General features: G+C 46.0%; 1 protein-coding gene across 4 annotated transcripts in view; it reads left to right on the top strand.

Annotated features, from left to right (window-relative positions):
* DIAPH2 (diaphanous related formin 2) overlaps positions 1-25,608 on the top strand; it is a 1,273,340-nt gene that overhangs the window by 626,973 nt on the left and 620,759 nt on the right. For all 4 annotated transcript variants that reach the window (XM_044268818.1, XM_044268816.1, XM_044268815.1 and 1 more), the window contains one exon: positions 9,410-9,649. In XM_044268818.1, the coding sequence (XP_044124753.1) occupies positions 9,410-9,649 (240 nt within the window). The remainder of the gene's footprint in view (positions 1-9,409; positions 9,650-25,608) is intronic.

Raw genomic sequence — 25,608 nt, 5'->3', positions numbered from 1 at the left:
TAGATACACCTCTATAGACAGTATCACACATGATTGGATTAGATACAACACCTCTATAGACAGCATCACACATGATTGGATTAGATACAACACCTCTATAGACAGTATCACACAAGATTGGATTAGATACACCTCTATAGACAGTATCACACATGATTGGATTAGATACAACACCTCTATAGACAGTATCACACATGATTGGATTAGATACACCTCTATAGACAGTATCACACATGATTGGATTAGATACAACACCTCTATAGACAGTATCACACAAGATTGGATTAGATACAACACCTCTATAGACAGTATCACACAAGATTGGATTAGATACAACACCTCTATAGACAGCATCACACATGATTGGATTAGATACAACACCTCTATAGACAGTATCACACAAGATTGGATTAGATACAACACCTCTATAGACAGTATCACACAAGATTGGGTTAGATACAACACCTCTATAGACAGTATCACACAAGATTGGATTAGATACAACACCTCTATAGACAGTATCACACAACATTGGATTAGATACAACACCTCTATAGACAGTATCACACAAGATTGGATTAGATACAACACCTCTATAGACAGTATCACACATGATTGGATTAGATACAACACCTCTATAGACAGTATCACACAAGATTGGATTAGATACAACACCTCTATAGACAGTATCACACATGATTGCATTAGATACAACACCTCTATAGACAGTATCACACAAGATTGGATTAGATACAGCACCTCTATCGACAGTATCACACATGATTGGATTAGATACAACACCTCTATAGACAGTATCACACAAGATTGGATTAGATACAACACCTCTATAGACAGTATCACACATGATTGGATTAGATACAACACCTCTATAGACAGTATCACACATGATTGGATTAGATACAACACCTCTATAGACAGTATCACACAAGATTGGATTAGATACAACACCTCTATAGACAGTATCACACAAGATTGGATTAGATACAACACCTCTATAGACAGTATCACACAAGATTGGATTAGATACAACACCTCTATAGACAGTATCACACATGATTGCATTAGATACAACACCTCTATAGACAGTATCGCACATGATTGGATTAGATACAACATCTCTATAGACAGTATCGCACATGATTGGATTAGATACAGCACCTCTATAGACAGTATCACACATGATTGGATTAGATACAACACCTCTATAGACAGTATCGCACAAGATTGGATTAGATACAGCACCTCTATAGACAGTATCACACATGATTGGATTAGATACAACACCTCTATAGACAGTATCACACATGATTGGATTAGATACAACACCTCTATAGACAGTGTCACACATGATTGGATTAGATACAACACCTCTATAGACAGTATCACACATGATTGCATTAGATACAACACCTCTATAGACAGTATCACACATGATTGGATTAGATACAACACCTCTATAGACAGTATCACACATGATTGGTTTAGATACAACACCTCTATCGACAGTATCACACATGATTGGATTAGATACAACACCTCTATAGACAGTATCGCACATGATTGGATTAGATACAACACCTCTATAGACAGTATCGCACATGATTGGATTAGATACAACACCTCTATAGACAGTATCGCACATGATTGGATTAGATACAACACCTCTATAGACAGTATCACACATGATTGGATTAGATACAACACCTCTATAGACAGTATCACACATGATTGGATTAGATACAACACCTCTATCGACAGTATCACAAATGATTGGATTAGATACAACACCTCTATAGACAGTATCACACAAGATTGGATTAGATACAACACCTCTATAGACAGCATCACACATGATTGGATTAGATACAACACCTCTATAGACAGTATCACACATGATTGGATTAGATACAACACCTCTATAGACAGTATCACACATGATTGGATTAGATACAACACCTCTATAGACAGTATCACACAACATTGGATTAGATACAACACCTCTATAGACAGTATCACACATGATTGGATTAGATACAACACCTCTATAGACAGTATCACACAAGATTGGATTAGATACACCTCTATAGACAGTATCACACATGATTGGATTAGATACAACACCTCTATAGACAGTATCACACAAGATTGCATTAGACACAACACCTCTATAGACAGTATCACACATGATTGGATTAGATACAACACCTCTATAGACAGTATCACACAAGATTGGATTAGATACAACACCTCTATAGACAGTATCACACATGATTGAATTAGATACAACACCTCTATAGACAGTATCACACATGATTGGATTAGATACAACATCTCTATAGACAGCATCACACATGATTGGATTAGATACAACACCTCTATAGACAGTGTCACACATGATTGGATTAGATACAACATCTCTATAGACAGTATCGCACAAGATTGGATTAGATACAACACCTCTATAGACAGTATCACACAAGATTGGATTAGATACAACACCTCTATAGACAGTATCGCACAAGATTGGATTAGATACATTTATTTCATGAACAAAAGGGAAAATGAAATATATAAATACCCCAGCAAGTAATGGGTGAGGGGGCCGATCTTTTAGGCCTCATGTACACGAACGTATTTTCTTTCCTGTGCCCGTTCCGTTTTTTTGTGGACCATATACGGAATTATTAATTTCAATGTGTCTGCAAAAAAAAACCTGAAGTTACTCCGTGTGCATTACATTTCCTTATGTCCGTATTTCCGTTCTATTAGGGGCCAGCTGTTCTATTCCTAAATGCACATGGACATCATCCGTATTTTTTCGGATCCATTTTTTGCGAACCGCAAAATACATACGGTCGTGTGATGAGGCCTTAGGCTGATGGTAAATATGCGGATGTGCATGGCTACATTTATAAAGTCACGGAAAATAATGCACTATAGCAGGCAGGGCCAACCTGCGGCTCTCCAGCAGTTGTAAAACTACAACTCCCACCATGCCCTGCTGTAGGCTAATAGCTGTAGGTAGTCTGGGCATGCTGGGAGTTGTAGTTTTGCAACAGCTGGAGAGCCTCAGGTTGGCCATCCCTGCACTATAGCAATAGATGCAAACATAAAGCCCCTTTCAAACGAGTAAGTATTCCGCCCGGGTGCAATGCGTGATGCGAACGCATTGCGCCCGCACTGAATCCGGACCCATTCATTTCAATGGGTCTGTGTACATGAGCGCTGGTTTTCAAGCATCACTTGTCCGTTGCGTGAAAATCGCAGCATGTTCTATATTCTGTGATTTTCACGCAACGCTGCCCCATAGAAGTGAATGGGGCTACGTGAAAATTGCATCGCATTCGCAAGCAAGTGCGTATGCCATGCGTTTTTCACTGATGGTTGCTAAGAGATGTTGTTTGCACAGGTAGATTTAGAGCAGGACCTGCCTGACTGAGACCACCATGACGCTGGTAGGTGGGCACAGATGTGTTTTGATCACAATATGTTGGCTGAGAGTCCCAGACTTTTTCATTACAGTGAGGGCTTAGTCCATATATTATGTTTGCATCTATTGTTCTAGTGCATTATTTTCAGTGACTTTATAAATGTAGCCATGCACAACCGCATATTTACTATCATATCGTGTCGGATGTTTTGTATCTTTTTTCCAGGATTTTTTGAGAAATCCTTGTGTAAAATGAATTTCTAGCAGCTCTTCTGGGTGGAAGTATCCTTTATCAGAGTTTTCTGCACTTTTACAGTAAAATATCACCTCGTTGAGGCCGGCATTTAGCATAATTGAATCCTTCAGTGTGTAGCCACATGGTAGTTTTATCACAATTCCATGTATAATTATACTAAATGCTCTGTTATTGTGTGCATATAGCTGTTCTTGTAGGTTATAGCACTGCCAAGTGCAATATAGCATGCCAAATCCCGCACTCTCTGTAATTACAGGATGCTGGCGCTATATGCCGTAATTTATACCTTTAAACCTTGCCGTTCCTTCTCAACTTGCTGTAATCCGGTAGACACTGGGATGAGTAGACAGGTGGAGGCAGCCATGTACAAATACTGGAAGCCAAAGTCTCCAAGACTACCCATTGACCAATGGACGCCAACATACTCTCCAGCTATTGTGAAACTACAGGCAAAACAAGCAATTGCTTGGGGCCCCGAGCTGGTTGGGGCCCCGAGCTGGCCCGGGGCCAAGCAGAGCTGAGTAACTCAGAAGATCCGATGGTATAGTCTAACCCCCAGGCGTTCCCATGGTGACGGGGACGCTTGCCTGCGGGTTAGAATATACCATCGGATCTGAGTTTTACGAGCTCAGTGAGATCGTAAAAACTCAAATCCGATGGTATATTCTAACCCCCAGGCGTTCCCATGGTGACGGGGACGCTTGCCTGGGGGTTAGAATATACAGGGCCACGCTGCTCACAGCAGTATATTTATAAACTAATCAGTAACTACTTTAACTTTAATCATTGCTCATTGCTGAGCTCTTTACTTGGATTATTTGGATATCTTACTTTGTCTTAGCTCCGGTAATAGCAGGCAGTGCGGGGGGCGGCGCTCACTCACTGACCGACGTCACGCGCCTGCTCCTCCCACTAGGCGGCGCAGGCGCGTGACGTCAGTGAGTGAGCGCCGCCCCCCGCACTGCCTGCTATTACCGGAGCTAAGACAAAGTAAGATATCCACATAATCCAAGTAAAGAGCTCAGCAATGAGCAATGATTAAAGTTAAAGTAGTTACTGATTAGTTTATAAATATACTGCTGTGAGCGTCGGGGAGGGGGATCTCTGGATGGCACTGTAGGGGGATCTGTGGATGGCACTGCCATCCACAGATCCCCCTACAGTGCCATCCACAGATCCCCCTCCCCTAAACAGTGCCATCCACAGATCCCCCCACAGTGCCATCCACAGATCCCCCTCCCCTAAACAGTGCCATCCACAGATCCCCCCTAAACAGTGCCATCCACAGATCCCCCCTCCCCTAAACAGTGCCATCCACAGATCCCCCCACAGTGCCATCCACAGATCCCCCTCCCCTAAACAGTGCCATCCACAGATCCCCCCTAAACAGTGCCATCCACAGATCCCCCCTCCCCTAAACAGTGCCATCCACAGATCCCCCTACAGTGCCATCCACAGATCCCCCTCCCCTAAACAGTGCCATCCACAGATCCCCCCACAGTGCCATCCACAGATCCCCCTCCCCTAAACAGTGCCATCCACAGATCCCCCCTAAACAGTGCCATCCACAGATCCCCCCTCCCCTAAACAGTGCCATCCACAGATCCCCCCACAGTGCCATCCACAGATCCCCCTCCCCTAAACAGTGCCATCCACAGATCCCCCCTCCCCTAAACAGTGCCATCCACAGATCCCCCTACAGTGCCATCCACAGATCCCCCCTCCCCTAAACAGTGCCATCCACAGATGCTGCCCACAGTGCCATCCACAGATCCCCCTCCCCTAAACAGTGCCATCCACAGATCCCCCCTAAACAGTGCCATCCACAGATCCCCCCTCCCCTAAACAGTGCCATCCACAGATCCCCCCACAGTGCCATCCACAGATCCCCCTCCCCTAAACAGTGCCATCCACAGATCCCCCCTAAACAGTGCCATCCACAGATCCCCCCTCCCCTAAACAGTGCCATCCACAGATCCCCCTACAGTGCCATCCACAGATCCCCCCTCCCCTAAACAGTGCCATCCACAGATGCTGCCCACAGTGCCATCCACAGATCCCCCTCCCCTAAACAGTGCCATCCACAGATCCCCCTACAGTGCCATCCACAGATCCCCCCTCCCCTAAACAGTGCCATCCACAGATCCCCCCACAGTGCCATCCACAGATCCCCCTCCCCTAAACAGTGCCATCCACAGATCCCCCCACAGTGCCATCCACAGATCCCCCTCCCCTAAACAGTGCCATCCACAGATCCCCCCTAAACAGTGCCATCCACAGATCCCCCCTCCCCTAAACAGTGCCATCCACAGATCCCCCTACAGTGCCATCCACAGATCCCCCCTCCCCTAAACAGTGCCATCCACAGATACCCCCACAGTGCCATCCACAGATCCCCCTCCCCTAAACAGTGCCATCCACAGATCCCCCCTAAACAGTGCCATCCACAGATCCCCCCCTCCCCTAAACAGTGCCATCCACAGATCCCCCCTAAACAGTGCCATCCACAGATCCCCCCTAAACAGTGCCATCCACAGATCCCCCCTCCCCTAAACAGTGCCATCCACAGATCCCCCTAAACAGTGCCATCCACAGATTCCCCCTAAACAGTGCCATCCACAGATCCCCCTACAGTGCCATCCACAGATCCCCCCTCCCCTAAACAGTGCCATCCACAGATCCCCCCTAAACAGTGCCATCCACAGATCCCCCCTCCCCTAAACAGTGCCATCCTCAGATCCCCCCTAAACAGTGCCATCCACAGATCCCCCCCTAAACAGTGTCATCCACAGATCCCCCTCCCCTAAACAGTGCCATCCACAGATCCCCCCTAAACAGTGCCATCCACAGATCCCCCCTAAACAGTGCCATCCACAGATCCCCCCTCCCCTAAACAGTGCCATCATGGCACTGTTTAGGGGAGGGGGGATCTGTGGAAGGCACTGTTTAGGGGGGATCTGTGGATGGCATTGTTTAGGGGGGATCTGTGGATGGCACTGTTTAGGGGGGAGATCTGTGGATGGCACTGTTTAGGGGAGGGGGGATCTGTGGATGGCACTGTGTAGGGGAGGAGGGATCTGTGGATGGCACTGTTTAGGGGGGAGATCTGTGGATGGCACTGTTTAGGGGAGGGGGGATCTGTGGATGGCACTGTTTAGGGGAGGGGGGATCTGTGGATGGCACTGTTTAGAGGAGGAGGGATCTGTGGATGGCACTGTTTAGGGGAGGAGGGATCTGTGGATGGCACTGTTTAGGGGGGAGATCTGTGGATGGCACTGTTTAGGGGGGATCTGTGGATGGCAATGTTTAGGGGAGGGGGGGATCTGTGGATGGCACTGTTTAGGGGGGATCTGTGGATGGCACTGTTTAGGGGGGATCTGTGGATGGCACTGTTTAGGGGGGATCTGTGGATGGCACTGTTTAGGGGAGGATCTGTGGATGGCACTGTTTAGGGGGGATCTGTGGATGGCACTGTTTAGGGGGGAGATCTGTGGATGGCACTGTTTAGGGGAGGGGGATCTGTGGATGGCACTGTTTAGGGGAGGGGGATCTGTGGATGGCACTGTTTAGGGGAGGGGGATCGGTGGATGGCACTGTTCAAATTTCATGCACATTAAATGCAACAGCAGTATTTGCACTGTAAACCTCCTTTTTTATTTATATAAAGTGTGGGTGAACTTAAACTGTATGGCTATACTGTGGTTCCTGTAGGCTTTGCGTGCGTAAGGTGTGGAGGGGGGGGCCTCCATGTCTATTTTGCTTGGGGTCCCCAAATTCCTTCAAACGGCCCTGCTCCTAGCATGCCCTAACAACAGGCTCTAATGGGACAACAGAAGTGCTACATTTCTTTGCCCTCCTTTCATAGTTATTATGTATCTATATTACTTCCTACATTTAGAAGGAGACGTTAGCTATTTCCAGCCTTCATTTCCCGGAATATCTTCTAAAACCCTGTAATCTACCAGACTGTACATTAAGTAGCTGGGTCCTGACAAATTGCTGAGGGACAAAGACATATTTGGCCCTGATACCAGATCATGGTCCACACTCCACAGCTAGATACATAAGCATGTCTCCACATAAAGGGGAGAAGGGGTTGTGCCAAGTTTACAAATAATCCCCTAGCCACAGGACAAGGGATAACATACTGATTGGTGGGGGTCCGACCATTGGGACCCGCACTGATCCTGAGAATGAGTGTTCTGTTCCCCTGATCTAATGCAGCGGCAGATCAGGCATGCATCCTGATACTCCTTGCAGCTGATGGGGGTAGCCGAGTACAGTGCTTGACAATATTGGCCGTCCCATAAAGAATGAATGAAGTCTCAGTGCGCATGCTCAACCTGCCGCTCCACCAGAATGGGAGAACTGGCCCCCCATTGGTGGGGCTCCCAGTGGTAGGACCCCTGCTGATCACTTAGTTATCCTCTATCCTGTGGGAATAATTTGTAGGTTTGGCATAGCCCCTTTAATTGATGAGGAGAGCAAAGAGATGGAGGGAGGACAACCTTGACAGCTAGCATGGCTGGCAGACGGTTACTTCCTTTTCCAGAAACTAAAGAAAGAACCTAATGTCATATTGGGACTCTTTGGACCCTTCAGAAGAAATTATTCTCCAGTCCTAAACCCTATTTCATTATCATCAAGTCTAACAGGTCTTACGTCAAAGAAATAGACTCTAGTGGCAAGTGATTGTCTCCAAAGGCAGCAAAATGCTCTTTTTTCTCTCCTGGACCTTTGGAGCCCACTATGGCATTATAGTCTGGGCTCATTAGAGGATACTCTGGTACTCTGGTGAGCCAGTCCAAACCCGAAAGCACCTAAGAAGTGAGAGCACAGGATTCCTTAGCTCAGCTGGTACACTATGTCATTTTAAGTCAAGTAACTTTTTCTAGAGGGTATGAAAAATTTTTTGGGAAATGGGACCCTTCTGATAAGTAATATTGTCCACAGCGGAGAACCCGTTAAGTCCTTGTCCTATTAAAACATTTCGATCCCAAGATATTTTTGCTCTTCTATATTCAGTAGAAGAACTCAAATGGAAGATAATTCTACAAGTTTCTTAGCTGTACATTGCACCTGGTCCTCTATAAGTGTAGACCTAGAACAGCAGCATAAAGATAGAAAAAATGAAACATTGTTACTTCTGGCCGAGGAAAATGTTTTATTCTGGAGTCACCTCTAAGTGTATCGGCCATTGTAACCTTGGTTTTGCTGAAGACTAATGAGCTGAACATACTGTAGCTCTTCACAATATGACCCATATATGATGGAGAATATCTAAGCTGCCCTCAACTATTCATCTTGTGTCCATTTTTACTCTTTAGCTGCACCAGTTAGAACTCAGAAAAGTTCTCTCCCCTAACCTTTCTCCTAGTAAGTTAATGCAGGAAAAGGCAAGGAGGATAGACATTGAGAGATAAAGGAGCAGGGACAGAATCACAACTAGAGTTTCTCCGGAGAGGAGTGTGCTGATTTTGCAGGGGAAAGTGACCTGTCCACTCATACAATGAGAATAGGGAGGTTGCATGCGATAGGGGCAGCGTCATGATGTGAAGAATAGAATGGAGACAAAAAGGTGGTCACAGACTGGTGACAGTATAGTTAATATTTGCTCAAGATTATAGAGAATATTTGTGACCATATTTGCATTTATATCAACTACAAAGAAAGAATACATTTGATGTGTTTTCTTACTACAGATGAGCACAGTGAAAATGCTGCGGCCACGTCTTAACGGGATCCTCTTCAAGTTGACCTTTGAGGAACATATAAGCAACATCAAGCCTGACATCATAGCAGTGACACTGGCCTGTGAGGAGCTAAAGAAGAGTGAAAACTTCAAGAAAATTCTAGAACTGGTGTTACTGGTGGGAAATTATATGAACTCTGGCTCCAGAAATGCAAAGTCCCTCGGCTTTAATATCAGTTTCCTCTGCAAGGTAAGAAATTGTACACAGGGAAACATATGGGATGGTCAAGGACTAGGACGCAATTGGGATTTCTATTATTATTAACATCCTCAGTAGGAAACAAGATGATTTCTTCTTCATAGTGGACCACTAGGGGGATTGTATTATTATTGTGCCATCAGTCTTGTGTTTGCATAAAAAAAAGCTCTAATTTTGAAGACACCAAAACTAGTAGAATAGGTTTGTGCTTTCAGATCTACCACTTTTCTGGTGCATTCTTCCATTGTTCATTATATGTGTCTTTTTGGGGGAATATAAAAACTAAAAAGTAGTAAAAAATGAACAACCAGGGGCTTCCAGAATTGGTCACTTACAAGCAAAAAGTCCACGGTGGTCATGGTCAATGAACTCAACTGTTTTGTGCCTTCTTGAGGGCATGACATCTCAAAGGTGATTCCAGTAGGTTCTCCATGTTTTGGTATTCAGATAATTCATTTTCCTAAAAATATAAAACACAAAGTGATGAGAAAGAGTTTCTGTGGACTAGATGGATGCTCCAAATTTTAAGAAGACCAATTTACTGCTCCATGTTGTGGCATATGCACCTTATCCTCTATCAATCAAGCATGGAGCACGGCTAACAATTTTTCACTCTTTCATCATCCTAGACTGAGATTTTGCAGCGCGTTTCAGATTCTGATGTGAATCCCGATAGACTCCAAAGGGGGTCGTATATTCACAGTCCGTACTAATAACATTTTGGAATGTTAGGTTTCATCCTCTACTTTTGCATTCCTTCATTGTTACCAGAAGGTTCTATTCATGGCACTCCTCATCTGGTCCTTGCCAGTTGCCACCACGCCACCAACCTTTCCACTTGCCTCCGCAAGTGAGTTTACTGATTAGAAACAATGTCAAGGCTCTGCCATCCATGCTCCACCTTGCTGTAGAGCATAGCCAGTAAAGCTCTCATGTTTTATTATTATGTATGGTAAAAATGCAACGCGTTTCGGGGTCATGATTTTAAAAGAGATGCCCCCAACTTGGAAATGCATTATAGGATTAGTCCATACCAGAACTGGTCTTAGGTTGAGTGGTACCTTGATTATTATATGTTGTATACTCATTATATACCTTATGGTGGCCAAATAATACATTCATATAGTGCTCGAAAACCAGTATCGGACAGCCAATCTATTGGATCAGTCATCAAGTGTGGTCCAAACGTAGAATGGGTCAGGGTCGCTGGTGCCCCCTTCCGTAATGACAGGTGATGCGCCCTCTCTGTACACCCCTTAGGCCAGTGCTGACTAATGCAGCTCCAGCATTCGACTTTAACTTTTCAGTCTTGACTTTGTGTAAAAGTTGACAGCTGCCGCCACAACTCGTAAAGTTTACTGCAAGAGTCACTTTAGTTACGCATTAAAATGGCACTCTCTCCGGCTCCGTCCTATACGTTTCTGCCCCTGTCACTGTGAGAAGCATAACCTTTCCCCGATGAATCCCTTCACTCAGCGGGTAAATAATTCATATCCTCTCTGTTATTTGTTCCCAGGTAAATTTAACTTTTTCCTTTGGTTTGATGACAGCTCCTTGATTTTAATCAGAATTTTCTTGCCATCTTTTCCTCTACAAGCAAATGCTTTCTGGCGTCTCAATTATTAAAGGAGCCGATCATCTGAGATGATCCCAAACAAAAAGTGCGACAGGGGGGCCGGGGGGGGGGGGGGGGGGACTACTTTCTGCGAGTGGTAATTATGACTGACACTGAAGAATTAAAAACACGAGTGAAATTGAAAAGCAAAAGCCGGCTCGTAATTGGCGCTGCAGGATTTGCTTATTTATGGGCAAGCGGCAGTCACATACAGTTAATCGGAGACAGTTTGTGATTTTTTTTTATTTTTTGGGATTAAAAGGGATTTGGGATTAAACAGTGCATTGTAAATACAAGCTATGAGATTGGTTTCTTGCTTAGGAGCTGTCCGTGCTTCCATCCTTGGCTGAATCAAGCATGGATTACCCTGGTTTAGCTGTGTACGCTACATTAAACATGCTGCGGTCAGTGGTCAGCACAACCTGGCGGAAATGAATCGTGCATCTCCTGCTAAGTGAGCGGCGGCGGCCTCCTAAGCCTCGCTTTATTACAATGCTGTATCCAGGCAGCTTTATGTGCAGCTCTCGAGGACGGTCTTATTCCAGTACTAGGTGCAATTTTCGAAAAATAAAAATGAAGACCAATTTATCATGTACCGTGAATACGACAATATTAAAATACAAAGATGTAGCAAAGCTGGGTTTGTCGGTTGGCACTGCACTTGTTGATATAATGGATACAGGATCATGCACTGTTCGATATGCAGGGCAGGGGCGTTGCTAGAGTCTGAAGAGATACGGGGCATGAGCCCATGTGAAGCCACGCCCTCACCCCATGATGCCACGCCCTCACACCACCGGGGGGGGGCCTTCACAGTAGTTATTACCCTCTTTCAGCAGTCCCCCCTTCAGTGAATGGGGTTATAACTACAGTGAAGGGCCTAGCCGTCTGGGCAACCCCACAGACCATCCATAACAGTGCCATCCACAGATCCCCATAAGTGTCATCCACAGGTCCCCCATAAATGTCATCCACAGATATCTCTATAAGTGTCATCAACAGATATATCCATAAGTGTCACCCACAGATATCTCCATAAGTGTCACCCACAGATATCTCCATAAGTGTCACCCACAGATATCTCCATAAGTGTCATCCACAGATATATCCATAAGTGTCATCCACAGATATATCCATAAGTGTCATCCACAGATATATCCATAAGTGTCATCCACAGATATATCCATAAGTGTCATCCACAGATATATCCATAAGTGTCATCCACAGATATCTCCATAAGTGTCATCCACAGATATATCCATAAGTGTCATCCACAGATATATCCATAAGTGTCATCCACAGATATATCCATAAGTGTCATCCACAGATATCTCCATAAGTGTCATCCACAGATATCTCCATAAGTGTCATCCACAGATATCTCCATAAGTGTCATCCACAGATATATCCATAAGTGTCATCCACAGATATATCCATAAGTGTCATCCACAGATATATCCATAAGTGTCATCCACAGATATATCCATAAGTGTCATCCACAGATATATCCATAAGTGTCATCCACAGATATATCCATAAGTGTCATCCACAGATATCTCCATAAGTGTCATCCACAGATATCTCCATAAGTGTCATCCACAGATATCTCCATAAGTGTCATCCACAGATATATCCATAAGTGTCATCCACAGATATATCCATAAGTGTCATCCACAGATATCTCCATAATTGTCATCCACAGATATATCCATAAGTGTCATCCACAGATATATCCATAAGTGTCATCCACAGATCCCCCTAAGTGTCATCCACAGATCCCCAATAAATGTAATCCACAGATCCCCCATAAGTGTCATCCACAGATCCCCCATAAGTGTCATCCACAGATCCCCCATAAGTGTCATCCACAGATCCCCCATAAGTGTCATCCACAGATCCCTTCCCTGCCCAACGCCGCCTCCTAGCTAATTTATTCACTTCACTTGCCTCTGTGTAATCTCGCACAGGCTCACTGGCAGAGGCATTGTCGAACGAGGTGTGCTGGAATACGGCGCATGTGCACTTTGTTTGACGATGCCTCTGCCAGTGCTCCTGTGCGAGATTACACAGAGGCAAGTGAAGTGAATAAATTAGCTAGGAGGCGGCGCAGCGGGCCGAGTGCCCCCGCCGGCCCTGCATTCGGGGCACAGGACAAAACATCCGGGGCCCCAGCTCCCGAATGTTTTGAACTAACGACGCCCCTGATGCAAGGCTGGGTTTATAATTGAGCACCACTTATCTGAGATGCTCCATGTTGCTGTGTGGCCACCACTTCCATGATCACATGTCGTATGTTGGATACATGATCCCAAGCCTGGGGTTAGAACCCGCAGCCCATGCCCGAGTCTAGATCTCACTTTGGTGAGAGAATCAGATTTGCCGGGATCACGTTCCCAGTGTATAGTAGTCGTGATCCCGGAAGTGGCGGCTGCACATAATCACGGCACATCTCAGATGACCCCTTTAAGTTCACATGCCGTTTTATATGTGCTCCTGATTATTAGAGATTAGCGAATCGAAGTATCCGAAGTGGACTTCGATGCGGATTTCAGAAAAAATTTGATTTGCCATGAAGCTAAATTTCCTTGTGCATCAAATCAATTTTTCCTAAAATGGTGGATGAAAATAAGATAAATTATACTCTCCTCATCCACTTGATTGCGGAGAGGCCGTCCGCTCCCGTCTTGAATGAAGAAAACCTGCCAAAGCACCTGCAGCGACTGTGAACCACGTGATGTCATCAGTGATGAGACGTCACTGCAGGTGGCCAGCGTGATCACGTGGTGATGTCTTCACGCTCTCCGCAAGACCTTTGGCACATTTTTCTTCAATCAACACTGGAGCAGAGGGCCTCTCCACGATCCAATGGATGAGGTGAGTATATATGTATTTTTTTTAACCCCTGATTAACCCTTGAGCATCTGAATGTGAGTCTCAGAAGCCTCGATCAGCGATGAACACGGCATCGCGATCGCCGTTCCTCGTCATTGCGCCTGCTCCATACAATTGAAGGTAATTTGAATTTCTAAACAAAGTTCGGTGAAGCTGCCGAATCAAATTTTTCCTTTTTTTTTTACTCATCTCTACTGATTATGTACAGATGTAGCAAAACTGTTTATTGGGCACAGCTCAAACTGATACTGAGGGGTGTCTGAGTATGGCATGGGCCCCAGGGAATAAATGGTTAACACTACTATGTATAAGGCACCATGAAGGGACCGGTATTGTCTATCAAGCACCTGTCAGCTTCCAATATGCAGAAATTTGAAATGTAATATGTGCCGTGAAATTCCTGCATTCCAGAAGTAATTATATAAAATCTCAATAATCTCCTAAATATCAGAATGTATGAATTATCAGATACCAAATAAAAGAAGGGGCTATACTCTGGGAACCAGGCAGGGTCCAGGACAACATCTTGTAACAATTGACTCCTTGGGGGTGGGGGATACATAAAGAGAGGGTGGGGCCACCAGCAACAGGGATCTCTTCCCTGCTTCTCACTAAGAATCTGGTTCTGTTATCAACCTTCTGTCTGGTGTTTGCTGGGAGTTTTTTTTTTGTTATGATACACCTTTAAATACCTTAAGTTTCTGGGCCTTTTTGCCGGGTAAAGTGATAGCTCTGTGCAGTTTTGAGTACTGGTCCATTGGCCTTGTTTGAGGGCATCCTGGGATTTGTGGTTCCATGGTCTGTATTGTTGTTGTGATTTTTGGTTTGGTGGTCTCCTTGCTTTCTTGTTGGACTTAGCAGTTCAGGGTCAGTTCTGCTGGTTTTATTCCTCTCACCTACCTTAATCGCTGTCCACCATACATACTGTTGTCTCCTGCATTGCCAGACTCCATCTTCTTACAGTCTTCTCTTGTCTATCGATGAGTTTATCAGTCGGTGTTTGTGGTCTATCAATCTAATACAAGCTTGGCACATATGATCTGATGACCGTCAGGTTGTTCCATAATTCTGCTCTACTGAATTCCTGGAGGTATCTGACAACCAAGAGCTATAGTTGGCGGCTGCTATAGGTGAAGTCAAGTTCTGCAGTCTTGCAAACAACTACCATTGTTACAGTGAGGTCCCTGCAGGACCCTTCGAGGTTGATTCTTCCCTGGGATGAGACAGGCCTCTCACCGTCATCCTCTGGTCCATCATATCAGGCTGATGTGACACGTTTTACTAGACGTAAACTCTGAAGAACGTGCCCGACGTCTGACAAACTTCAGATGAAATAAAATGAATCTGAGGAGAAATATCATCATTGTCTTGTTTTTGAGGAAGGAGATTAGGATTTTCAAATCAAATGCAGCGCACAGACTGGCAACCATCTTCTGGGAAATGGATCCTCGCGCAGCAGCAACAACTTCCCATTAGGACAGAATAATAAACATTTGCACGGACGATCAGGAGCCGCAAAACTCATCAAAATCAAAGTAGAGTCGGAATCCACCGCGCCCTCCGTTCTCATTTCTGTCTTGTAATAAAGTTGCAGACGCATTTATTGGACACTTGGTTTCTGTGATTGTCTGCTGATGACAGATTAGAGAGGAGCGCAGCGTCTTGCAGTGATTACACTCCGCTTCTTCATGAACATCTTACATGTTGACGCCGTTGAAGAAGATTTTTAACTTTGTAAAAGCCAAAGTATATGCCGTATGTGCGTCTCCAGGGCCTAGGGACTGCTTATATAGGAGGTGCAGAGACAGCAGTCCCACCGAGGCGAGAGTCCTGGGGGTCCCAAATGTCTTTCTGTCACTTAAGAAGACACCAGTATTATAACTGATAGATAGATAATAGACAGATATATATGAGATAGATAGATATAAGATAGATATGAGATGGAAGGACAGATAGAAGATAGATATGAGATAGATAGATAATAAATAGATATTATATAGATAGGAAATAGATAGATAGATAGATAGACGGAAATTTTGGCCCACTTCCTTCTTACTTCCATTTGTGCTCGGATCGGCTCATTACGAGAGGGTCCCCTACCTAAGCCTATATTCCCCCCCCTACCTAGAAGCAGCAGAGTTATGCCGGAACTGCTTGTCGAAGGGTAGCCTAAAGGGGGCCACACCAATGATGAGTCCTGAGAAGAAGGGAGGGCTTCTGGGTGGGTCGAAAGCATTCGAACCGACAAGTGGGGGCAGGAGAGCCAGGTTTAAATAATTAAAGCCCCGCCTCCCCTCACACAAACACGGCACTCTTTAATTGCCTACCACTTGTGCTCGGATCGGCTCATTACGAGAGGGTCCCCTACCTAAGCCTATATTCCCCCCCCCTACCTAGAAGCAGCAGAGTTATGCCGGAACTGCTTGTCGAAGGGTAGCCTAAAGGGGCCAAAAGAACCATGCATAGGAGTTTTGAAAGACTTTGATAACAGAAACTACAAAACCAAAACTCGGAAAGCCAGTGACATTTTGTATTAAGGATCCGGGATATAACGCATGGAACACGCGGAACTCCAACGACCCAACCGTTTGATTACATGTACTGGTACCTTAGAAACATAGAAACATAGAAACATAGAATGTGTCGGCAGATAAGAACCATTTGGCCCATCTAGTCTGCCCAATATATCTGAATCCTATGAATAGTCCCTGGCCCTATCTTATATGAAGGATGGCCTTATGCCTATCCCATGACTGCTTAACCTCCTCCACTGTATTTGCAGCTACCACTTCTGCAGGAAGGCTATTCCATGCATCCACTACTCTCTCAGTAAAGTAATACTTCCTTATATTACTTTTAAACCTTTGCCCCTCTAATTTAAAACTGTGTCCTCTTGTGGTAGTTTTTCTTCTTTTAAATATGCTCTCCTCCTTTACCGAGTTGATTCCCTTTATGTATTTAAAAGTTTCTATCATATCCCCTCGGTCTCTTCTTTCTTCCAAGCTATACATGTTAAGGTCTTTTAACCTTTCCTGGTAAGTTTTATCCTGCAATCCATGGACCAGTTTAGTAGCTCTTCTCTGAACTCTCTCTAGAGTATCTATATCCTTCTGGAGATATGGCCTCCAGTACTGCGCACAATACTCCAAGTGAGGTCTCACCAGTGATCTGTACAGCGGCATAAGCACTTCACTCTTTCTACTGCTTATACCTCTCCCTATACATCCAAGCATTCTGCATGGACGCCGCAGCTGCTGCGCCCCTGTGGAAGGAATGTCCTGTGATCGAGAGAGGATCGACCCCTGAACCTGTTAACTAAACCCGAATGTGCTGAATACCTGCCAGGTATAGTTAACAGTGCTATAGGACAGGTTTAATTGAGAGTGGCAAAAAACCTGACGAAGCCCAATAGGTGAGTGATAGTCCCCCCGACCCGGTTAGGTGTTCATATTTCTGAAACAGGCGCCAAGCTGTCTTGTAAGCCCTCAGGGTATTACTGGCCAAGGAATTGGCCATCAGTCTGTTAGCTATGGTGAGATGAGAGACTAGTCCCAGCGCAGCTGGGCCTGGTGAGGAATTGGCATTGGCAACCGATCTGCCCCTGGACAAACCTGAAAGAAAAAGTGGAAAATTTTTAGTTTTTTCTTTTTTTTTTTTTTTTTAACGGAGAAGCCATGCGTGAGACTCTAATGGCAGAGTCATATGTGTAAACCTAAAACTGAGAAGCCATGCGCGAGAGACTCTAATGGCGGAGTCATATGTGTAACCTAAACGGAGAAGCCATGCATGAGAGACTAATGGCGGAGTCATATGTGTAAACCTAAACGGAGAAGTCGTGCGTGAGAGACTCTAATGCCAGAGTCATCTGTGTAAACCTAAAGCGGAGAAGCCATGCGCGATAGACTAATGGCGGAGCTATGCGCGAGAGACTAATGGCGGAGTCATATGTGTAAAACTAAAACGGAGAAGCCATGCGTGAGACTCAGATGGCGGAGTCATATGTGTAACTAAAACGGAGAAGCCATGCGTGAGAGACTCTAATGGTGGAGTCATATGTGTACACCTAAACGGAGAAGACATGCGTGAGAGACTCTAATGGTGGAGTCATATGTGTACACCTAAAACGGAGAAGCCATGCGTGAGAGCCTCTAATGGTGGAGTCATATGTGTAAACCTAAAACGGAGAAGCCATGCGTGAGAGACTCTAATGGCGGAGTCATATGTGTAACCTAAAACGGAGAAGCCATGCGTGGGAGACTCTAATGGTGGAGTCATATGTGTAAACCTAAAACGGAGAAGCCATGCGTGAGAGACTCTAATGGCGGAGTCATATGTGTAAACCTAAAACGGAGAAGCCATGCATGAGAGCCTCTTACGGCGGAGTCATATGTGTAAAACTGACACGGAGAAGCCATGCGTGAGAGCCTCTTACGGCGGAGTCATATGTGTAAACCTAAAACGGAGAAGCCATGCGTGAGAGACTCTAATGGTGGAGTCATATGTGTACACCTAAACGGAGAAGCCATGCGTGTGAGACTCTAATGGTGGAGTCATATGTGTGCACCTAAAACGGAGAAGCCATGCATGAGAGACTCTAATGGCGGAGTCATATGTGTAACCTAAACGGAGAAGCCATGCGTGAAAGACTCTAATGGCGGACTATATGTGTAAACCTAAAACGGAGAAGCCATGTGTGAGAGACTCTAATGGTGGAGTCACATGTGTACACCTAAAACGGAGAAGCCATGCGTGAAAGACTCTAATTGTGGTTTGAATTATTTTTTTTTTTTTTATTATTATTTTTTTTTTTTAAACTATAAACCACTTACGCAGCTCCAGTATGGGCACAGCTCTGAGTACGAGCATGAAGAGCATGGTATAACGCAGGTCACCTGCACGGACTAACTAACATCCTGTGCCTAAATGACCCCCTTGGAACCTTCTGTACGGCCGGCAGCAGGAAGCCAGCCACCGCCTATGATCTGCTCCCCCTGACCGAGCCTGGTACTCCTTCCCCCGTTCCCTGCCTACCTAACGGCACGGCGGCCCATGCCAGACTTTATTGAAGATGAGGAGTGGAGAAACGGTGTCCAGCACCTTTACCCCCAGCCGCGTGGGGAGCTCACGCTGCTCCCTGGCAGAGTGCACCAGTGCGGGGGAGCCCCCCTCAGCCAGGGCCGACCCACCGCCGGCTGGACACTCGTACCACGTGGGGAGCAGCGCCGCTCCCTGGCGATGTGCACCGGATCAGAGGGAGCCCTTCCTTTACCGTGAGCCCCGGCCCTCGCCGGTTTGAATCGTGTGCCGCGTGGGGAGCCACATAGCTCCCTGGCATTATGCGCCGGCGCGGGAGTGCCCCCCCTAGGGGCTGGTTATTGTGACTGGAACCCGCTGGGAGACTGAGGTCTGACCGGACCTACCTGTAACCGAGAAGGCTGACCCCCCAGGCCGTGGCTGACCCGCGTGCGTAGACGTGACGCAACTACCTGTAGATGCCCCCCCAGTGCCTGTAGTCAACGGGAGTGCGACCGAGTCTGTGGATGTGACCGACTGGCCCCTGTAGTCGTGAGGGGACCCTACCTCGGGAGTAGCGGTAACGGACCATCGCCTGTAGACGTGGTAGTATTACCTCACGAGTCTGTTGACATGAGACTAATGCCTGCAGTCGTGGCAGGGCTTTAAAACGAATCTGTAGTCGTGACAGACTAATGCCTGCAGTCGTGGCAGGGCTTTATAACGAGTCTGTAGTCATAACGGATTTGTGCCTGCAGTCGTGGCAGGGCTTTAGAGCGGGTCTGTAGTCGTGACAGACTGATGCCTGCAGTCGTGGCAGGGCTTTATAACGGGTCTGTAGTCGTGACAGACTGATGCCTGCAGTCGTGGCAGGGCTTTATAACGGGTCTGTAGTCGTGACAGACTGATGCCTGCAGTCGTGGCAGGACTTTATAACGAGTCTGTAGTCGTGACAGACTGATGCCTGCAGTCGTGGCAGGGCTTTATAACGGGTCTGTAGTCGTGACAGACTGTTGCCTGCAGTCGTGGCAGGGCTTTAGAGCGGGTCTGTAGTCGTGACAGACTGATGCCTGCAGTCGTGGCAGGGCTTTATAAGGAGTCTGTAGTCGTGACAGACCTGGCAAAGCAACATTCCTATCTATACCATTTTTATTTTTTTTTATTTTTTTCTCCCCCCCCCCCCCCACCAAAGGCCACGACTGTAGGCGCCACCCTGTAAGAGATGCGCCAGAGGCCTGGCCATAATAGTCCACCATCCCCCGTCCCCCAAGCCTATGCAGGAGAAAAGGAGGGGGTTGGCCCACGCCTGCACCACCCCTGACTCACCTGGCGGCCATGACAGCCACAAACTCCACAGTATCGTAAGTTAGCCAACCACCTGTGGACCTGAATAAACAAGGACAGACATGTGAGTGAGCGCACGGTGACTGGGTGACCCTTCACTCCTGCCACCGCTCCTTTGCTGTCCACCGGATTATTGCGACTGCGCCCGAACCAACCCCCTGACTCGCCGTATGGGCTAGCGGGCGGCCCGGCTGCGTGCGCAAAGTGACGTGGTCAGCCCCCCTTTTTGGAGCACTCTTTATATTTGATCCTTAAACATATCCCAAATATATAATATTTTTTTTTTTTTTTTTTTGTCCTGCCTTAGTACCTAGCCACTGTGCCTGAGCAAGGAGCCCTGTACCTGGACTGCAGTACCAGTATGGGCCTGTAGGTGTCGCCCTCTATCAAGCCAGGGCCTGCTGGAGCGCAGCAAGCCAGTGAGCTGCACTGAGGAGCCGACGGCCGGCGTGACCGCTGCTCTGGGTATGTGAAGGACGTGTGACCCGTCGCTGCTGAGCCACAGATGAGGGGTGCCCGCCTGGGGGACGCTGCACGTGGGAGCAGGGGTGCTTGGCGCAGGGCCTGGAGCGGATCGGGGTGCCTGTATCGGGGTGCCTGGAGCGGGGTGCCGGAAGCGATCGGGAGTGCGGGCAGTCGCCAGCGCGGCTGGGGCCCGGCGGCACGCTCGGCAGCGCACCATGTTATACATAGCGAGACGGGTGTGCAGCCACCCTGCCTACCTAATCACCGAAGCGACGAGCCCGACGCAGCCGACCACCCGATTCTCCAGTGACGCACGCACTTCTCTGGCACCAACCCACGAGCCGATTCGAAAGCATTCGAACCGACAAGTGGGGGCAGGAGAGCCAGGTTTAAATAATTAAAGCCCCGCCTCCCCTCACACAAACACGGCACTCTTTAATTGCCTACCACTTAAATCCTGGAGATGTCTGGATCTCAGGACTTCTCTGCCGGACGCTGACGGAAAAACACAGAGAAGCTGCAGACAGGAGAAGGAGATCCGGGGGCCCCACATGTCACCTCTCTGCACACAGTGAATCACACTGAGGAGTCCAAGATGCTGAGATTCGGGGAGATGTTTGCAGGCTCTTCTGACTGCAGAGCTGACAATCAGCTGGGTTCAGTTATTTTGGATACATAAGGGTCCATTCACACGTCCGTTTTTTCTTTCCTGATATGTTCCGTTTTTTGCCGAACAGATCAGGACCAGTTCTGGACCCATTCATTTTCAATGGGTCCTGGAAAAAATCGGACAACACAATGTGTGCTGTCCGTTTCCGTTGTTCCGTTCCGCATGTCCAATTAAATATAAAACTTGTCCTATTCTTTTCCGCAAAAATCGGATCCTGGTACAATACAAAGTCAATGGTTCCGCAAAAAACGGAAGACATTTCTATGTCATTACGTATGTCATCCGATTTATGCGGAATCCGTTCCTGGAAATTAAATCCTGCCCACAGAAATCACTTATTCACTTTTTTTTTTTTTTTTAATTTAAAGAAATCCAAACAACTTTATTTGCTTTGTGAAATTTATACATGTTTCCGTTTTTTGCGGATCCGCAAAAAACAGATGACATACGGATGACATACGGAAACATTTTCAGGAACAACGGATCCGCAAAAAACGGACCGAAATTCGGGATATAGAAAAATACTGACGTGTGAATGTAGCCTAATACTGAGTGACGACCACTGCCGGCAGCAGCAGCTGCACACAGTTGTCACTGACCTCTGACCCTGTATATTATATAAAGCAGCATTTGACTGCAGTATTTCAGAGCTTTGCTCACTGCTCCACCTCTGCATTCTGTTCTTGTACCAGAGAGCCCAGGACAGGCAGATTATTAGGAATAGTTATGAATCTGTCCTGCAGTGCATGCAACTGTAAGAGGGGAATCCTGTATTACTCTGTCTGGGAATGTGTCAGTCAACACTGAAGCTCTTGAATTTTGTTCAAGAAATAGGGAATTTAGAATGAGCAAACTAAAGGAATCTTTATATATATATATATATATATATGAGAATAAATAAAACGGTACTGCACTCACTTGTAAGAGAACAGTTCTTTACTGCTTTATGTGTCGGTCCTTACTGTAGTTCTAGCATTCTGTTCATGACGAACCCTCAAGCTCATAACAAACCCGCTAAACCCTCAAGCTCAGGATGAGAAAAACTATAGCAACCTCCTCAGATACAATAGTGTATGCCATTGTTTTTCCATGTCATTTTAAAAGAAATTGTCTTACAGGTTCTTCATGTGTTTGTGTCGGTCTAGAATTCTGTTCACGATGAACCTACAGGCTCAGGATGAGCAAAATTGTAGGAACCTTCCTAGATACAATAGTGTAAGCCAAAATTTAAGGAGAAAATTCTTGTGTCAGTCTTCACTGCAGTTCTAGTATTCTGTTTGTGATGATCCCAGGAGCTCAGGATGAGCAAACCTATACACCCTTTCTTAGGTACAGTATATGTCACTGTCCTTCAGTGCATGCGGTTGTAGGAGGATGATACATGGGTGCGTGCTCCTCCAGTGTCACCTTCTGTTCAGTCCATGAGCTTCCTATTTGACGGTGTTCAGACCATGATCCTGTGAGCGGCCAGCACTATGCAGGTCTACCAGTAGACAACGGCCGCTGAGTCTGCTACATTGTATCCATATCCACCCGAGAACAGTCCGCCAGCTATCCAGATATATAATATCCACTATTTATGAAATAACAATGACGGGCGGACGAGACCTTCTCATGGCCTCACCCAGAAGATGGAGCGAGAGGCCGACGCTAAAGATCCATCCCTTTCAGTCTGAGACAAAGACAACAAACCTTTAGCTTCTGCTCAGGTCTGAAAGGTTTCATGTACAAGAGAAGAAAACAAGGGTTCAGCTTAGATGTTCCAGGCCCAGAAAAGAAACTACACAGAACCTGAGCCGTCAGCACAACGGCCACTGAATTCACAGACAGGTAGACAGAAAGACCAACAGCCTGGTAGGGGCTCTGTACGGTATTAGTATTGAGGCTCTGTATGGTATTAGTATTGAGGCTCTGTACAATATTAGTATTGAGGGTCTGTACGGTATTAGTATTGAGTGTGTTGTACGGTATTAGTATTGAGGCTCTGTATGGTGGTAGTATTGAGGACTCTGTACGGTATTAGTATTGAGGCTCGTACAGTATTAGTATTGAGTGTGTTGTACGGTATTAGTATTGAGTGTGTTGTACGGTATTAGTATTAAGGCTCTGTACGGTATTAGTATTGAAGCTCTGTACGGTATTAGTATTGAGGCTCTGTACGGTATTGGTATTGAGGCTCTGTATGACGGTAGTATTGAGGACTCTGTACGGTATTAGTATTGAGTGCGTTTTACGGTATTAGTATTGAGGCTCTGTACGGTGTTAGTATTGAGGCTCTGTATGGTGGTAGTATTGAGGGCTCTGTTTGGTATTAGTATTGAGTGCTTTGTACGGTATTAGTATTGAGGCTCTGTACGGTATTAGTATTGAGGCTCTGTATGGTGGTAGTATTGAGGGCTCTGTACAGTATTAGTATTGAGGCTCTGTACGGTATTAGTATTGAGGGCTCTGTATGGTGGTATTATTGAGGCTCTATACAGTATTAGTCCATAAAATGAAGAAACGCAGTCGGTACTGCTCAATGGGATTTACTGTCCAGCAGGATTCGTACTCCTGCAAACAGTCATGCAGTAATATCGGCGGTCCTCAGCTTAAATAGACAATCCAAATAATCAAAAATCAGACAGCAGAACAATAGCGGCACGTACGGTATTAGTATTGAGGTTCTGTATGGTGCTATTATTGAGGCTCTGTACAGTATTAGTGTTGAGGCTCGGTATGGTGGTATTATTGAGGCTCGGTATGGTGGTATTATCCAGACTCTGTATGGTGGTATTATTCAGGCTCTGTATGGTGGTATTATTCAGGCTCGGTATGGTGGTAGTATCCAGAGACTGTATGGTGGTAGTATCCAGACTCTGTATGGTGGTATTATTGAGGCTCTGTATGGTGGCATTATTGAGGCTCTGTATGGTGGCATTATTGAGGCTCTGTATGGTGGTATTATTCAGACTCTGTATGGTGGTAGTATCCAGACTCTGTATGTGGTATTATTCAGGCTCGGTATGGTGGTATTATTCAGGCTCGGTATGGTGGTATTATTCAGGCTCTGTATGGTGGCATTATTGAGGCTCGGTATGGTGGTAGTATTCAGGCTCGGTATGGTGGTAGTATCCAGACTCTGTATGGTGGGTATTATTCTGGCTCTGTATGGTGGTATTATTGAGGCTCGGTATGGTGGTAGTATTCAGGCTCGGTATGGTGTTTTTATTCAGGCTCTGTATTGTGGTATTATCCAGACTCTGTATGGTGGTATTATTCAGGCTCGGTATGGTGGTATTATTCAGGCTCGGTATGGTGGTAGTATCCAGACTCTGTATGGTGGTATTATTCAGGCTCGGTATGGTGGTAGTATCCAGACTCTGTATGGTGGTATTATTCAGGCTCGGTATGGTGGTATTATTCAGGCTCTGTATTGTGGCATTATTGAGGCTCAGTATGGTGGTAGTATTCAGGCTCGGTATGGTGGTAGTATCCAGACTCTGTATGGTGGGTATTATTCAGGCTCTGTATGGTGGTATTATTGAGGCTCGGTATGGTGGTATTATTCAGGCTCGGTATGGTGTTTTTATTCAGGCTCTGTATTGTGGTATTATCCAGACTCTGTATGGTGGTATTATCCAGACTCTGTATGGTGGTATTATCCAGACTCGGTATGGTGGTATTATTCAGGCTCGGTATGGTGGTATTATCCAGACTCTGTATGGTGGTATTATCCAGACTCTGTATGGTGGTATTATCCAGACTCGGTATGGTGGTATTATTCAGGCTCGGTATGGTGGTAGTATCCAGACTCTGTATGGTGGTATTATTCAGGCTCTGTATGGTGGCATTATTGAGGCTCTGTATGGTGGCATTATTGAGGCTCTGTATGGTGGTATTATTCAGACTCTGTATGGTGGTAGTATCCAGACTCTGTATGTGGTATTATTCAGGCTCGGTATGGTGGTA

This window comes from Bufo gargarizans, chromosome 9 (assembly GCF_014858855.1).
Source record: "Bufo gargarizans isolate SCDJY-AF-19 chromosome 9, ASM1485885v1, whole genome shotgun sequence".
NCBI lineage: Eukaryota > Metazoa > Chordata > Amphibia > Anura > Bufonidae > Bufo > Bufo gargarizans.
The sequence above is the reverse complement of the archived record's forward strand: the minus strand, read 5'-3'. Positions and strand labels throughout refer to the sequence as shown.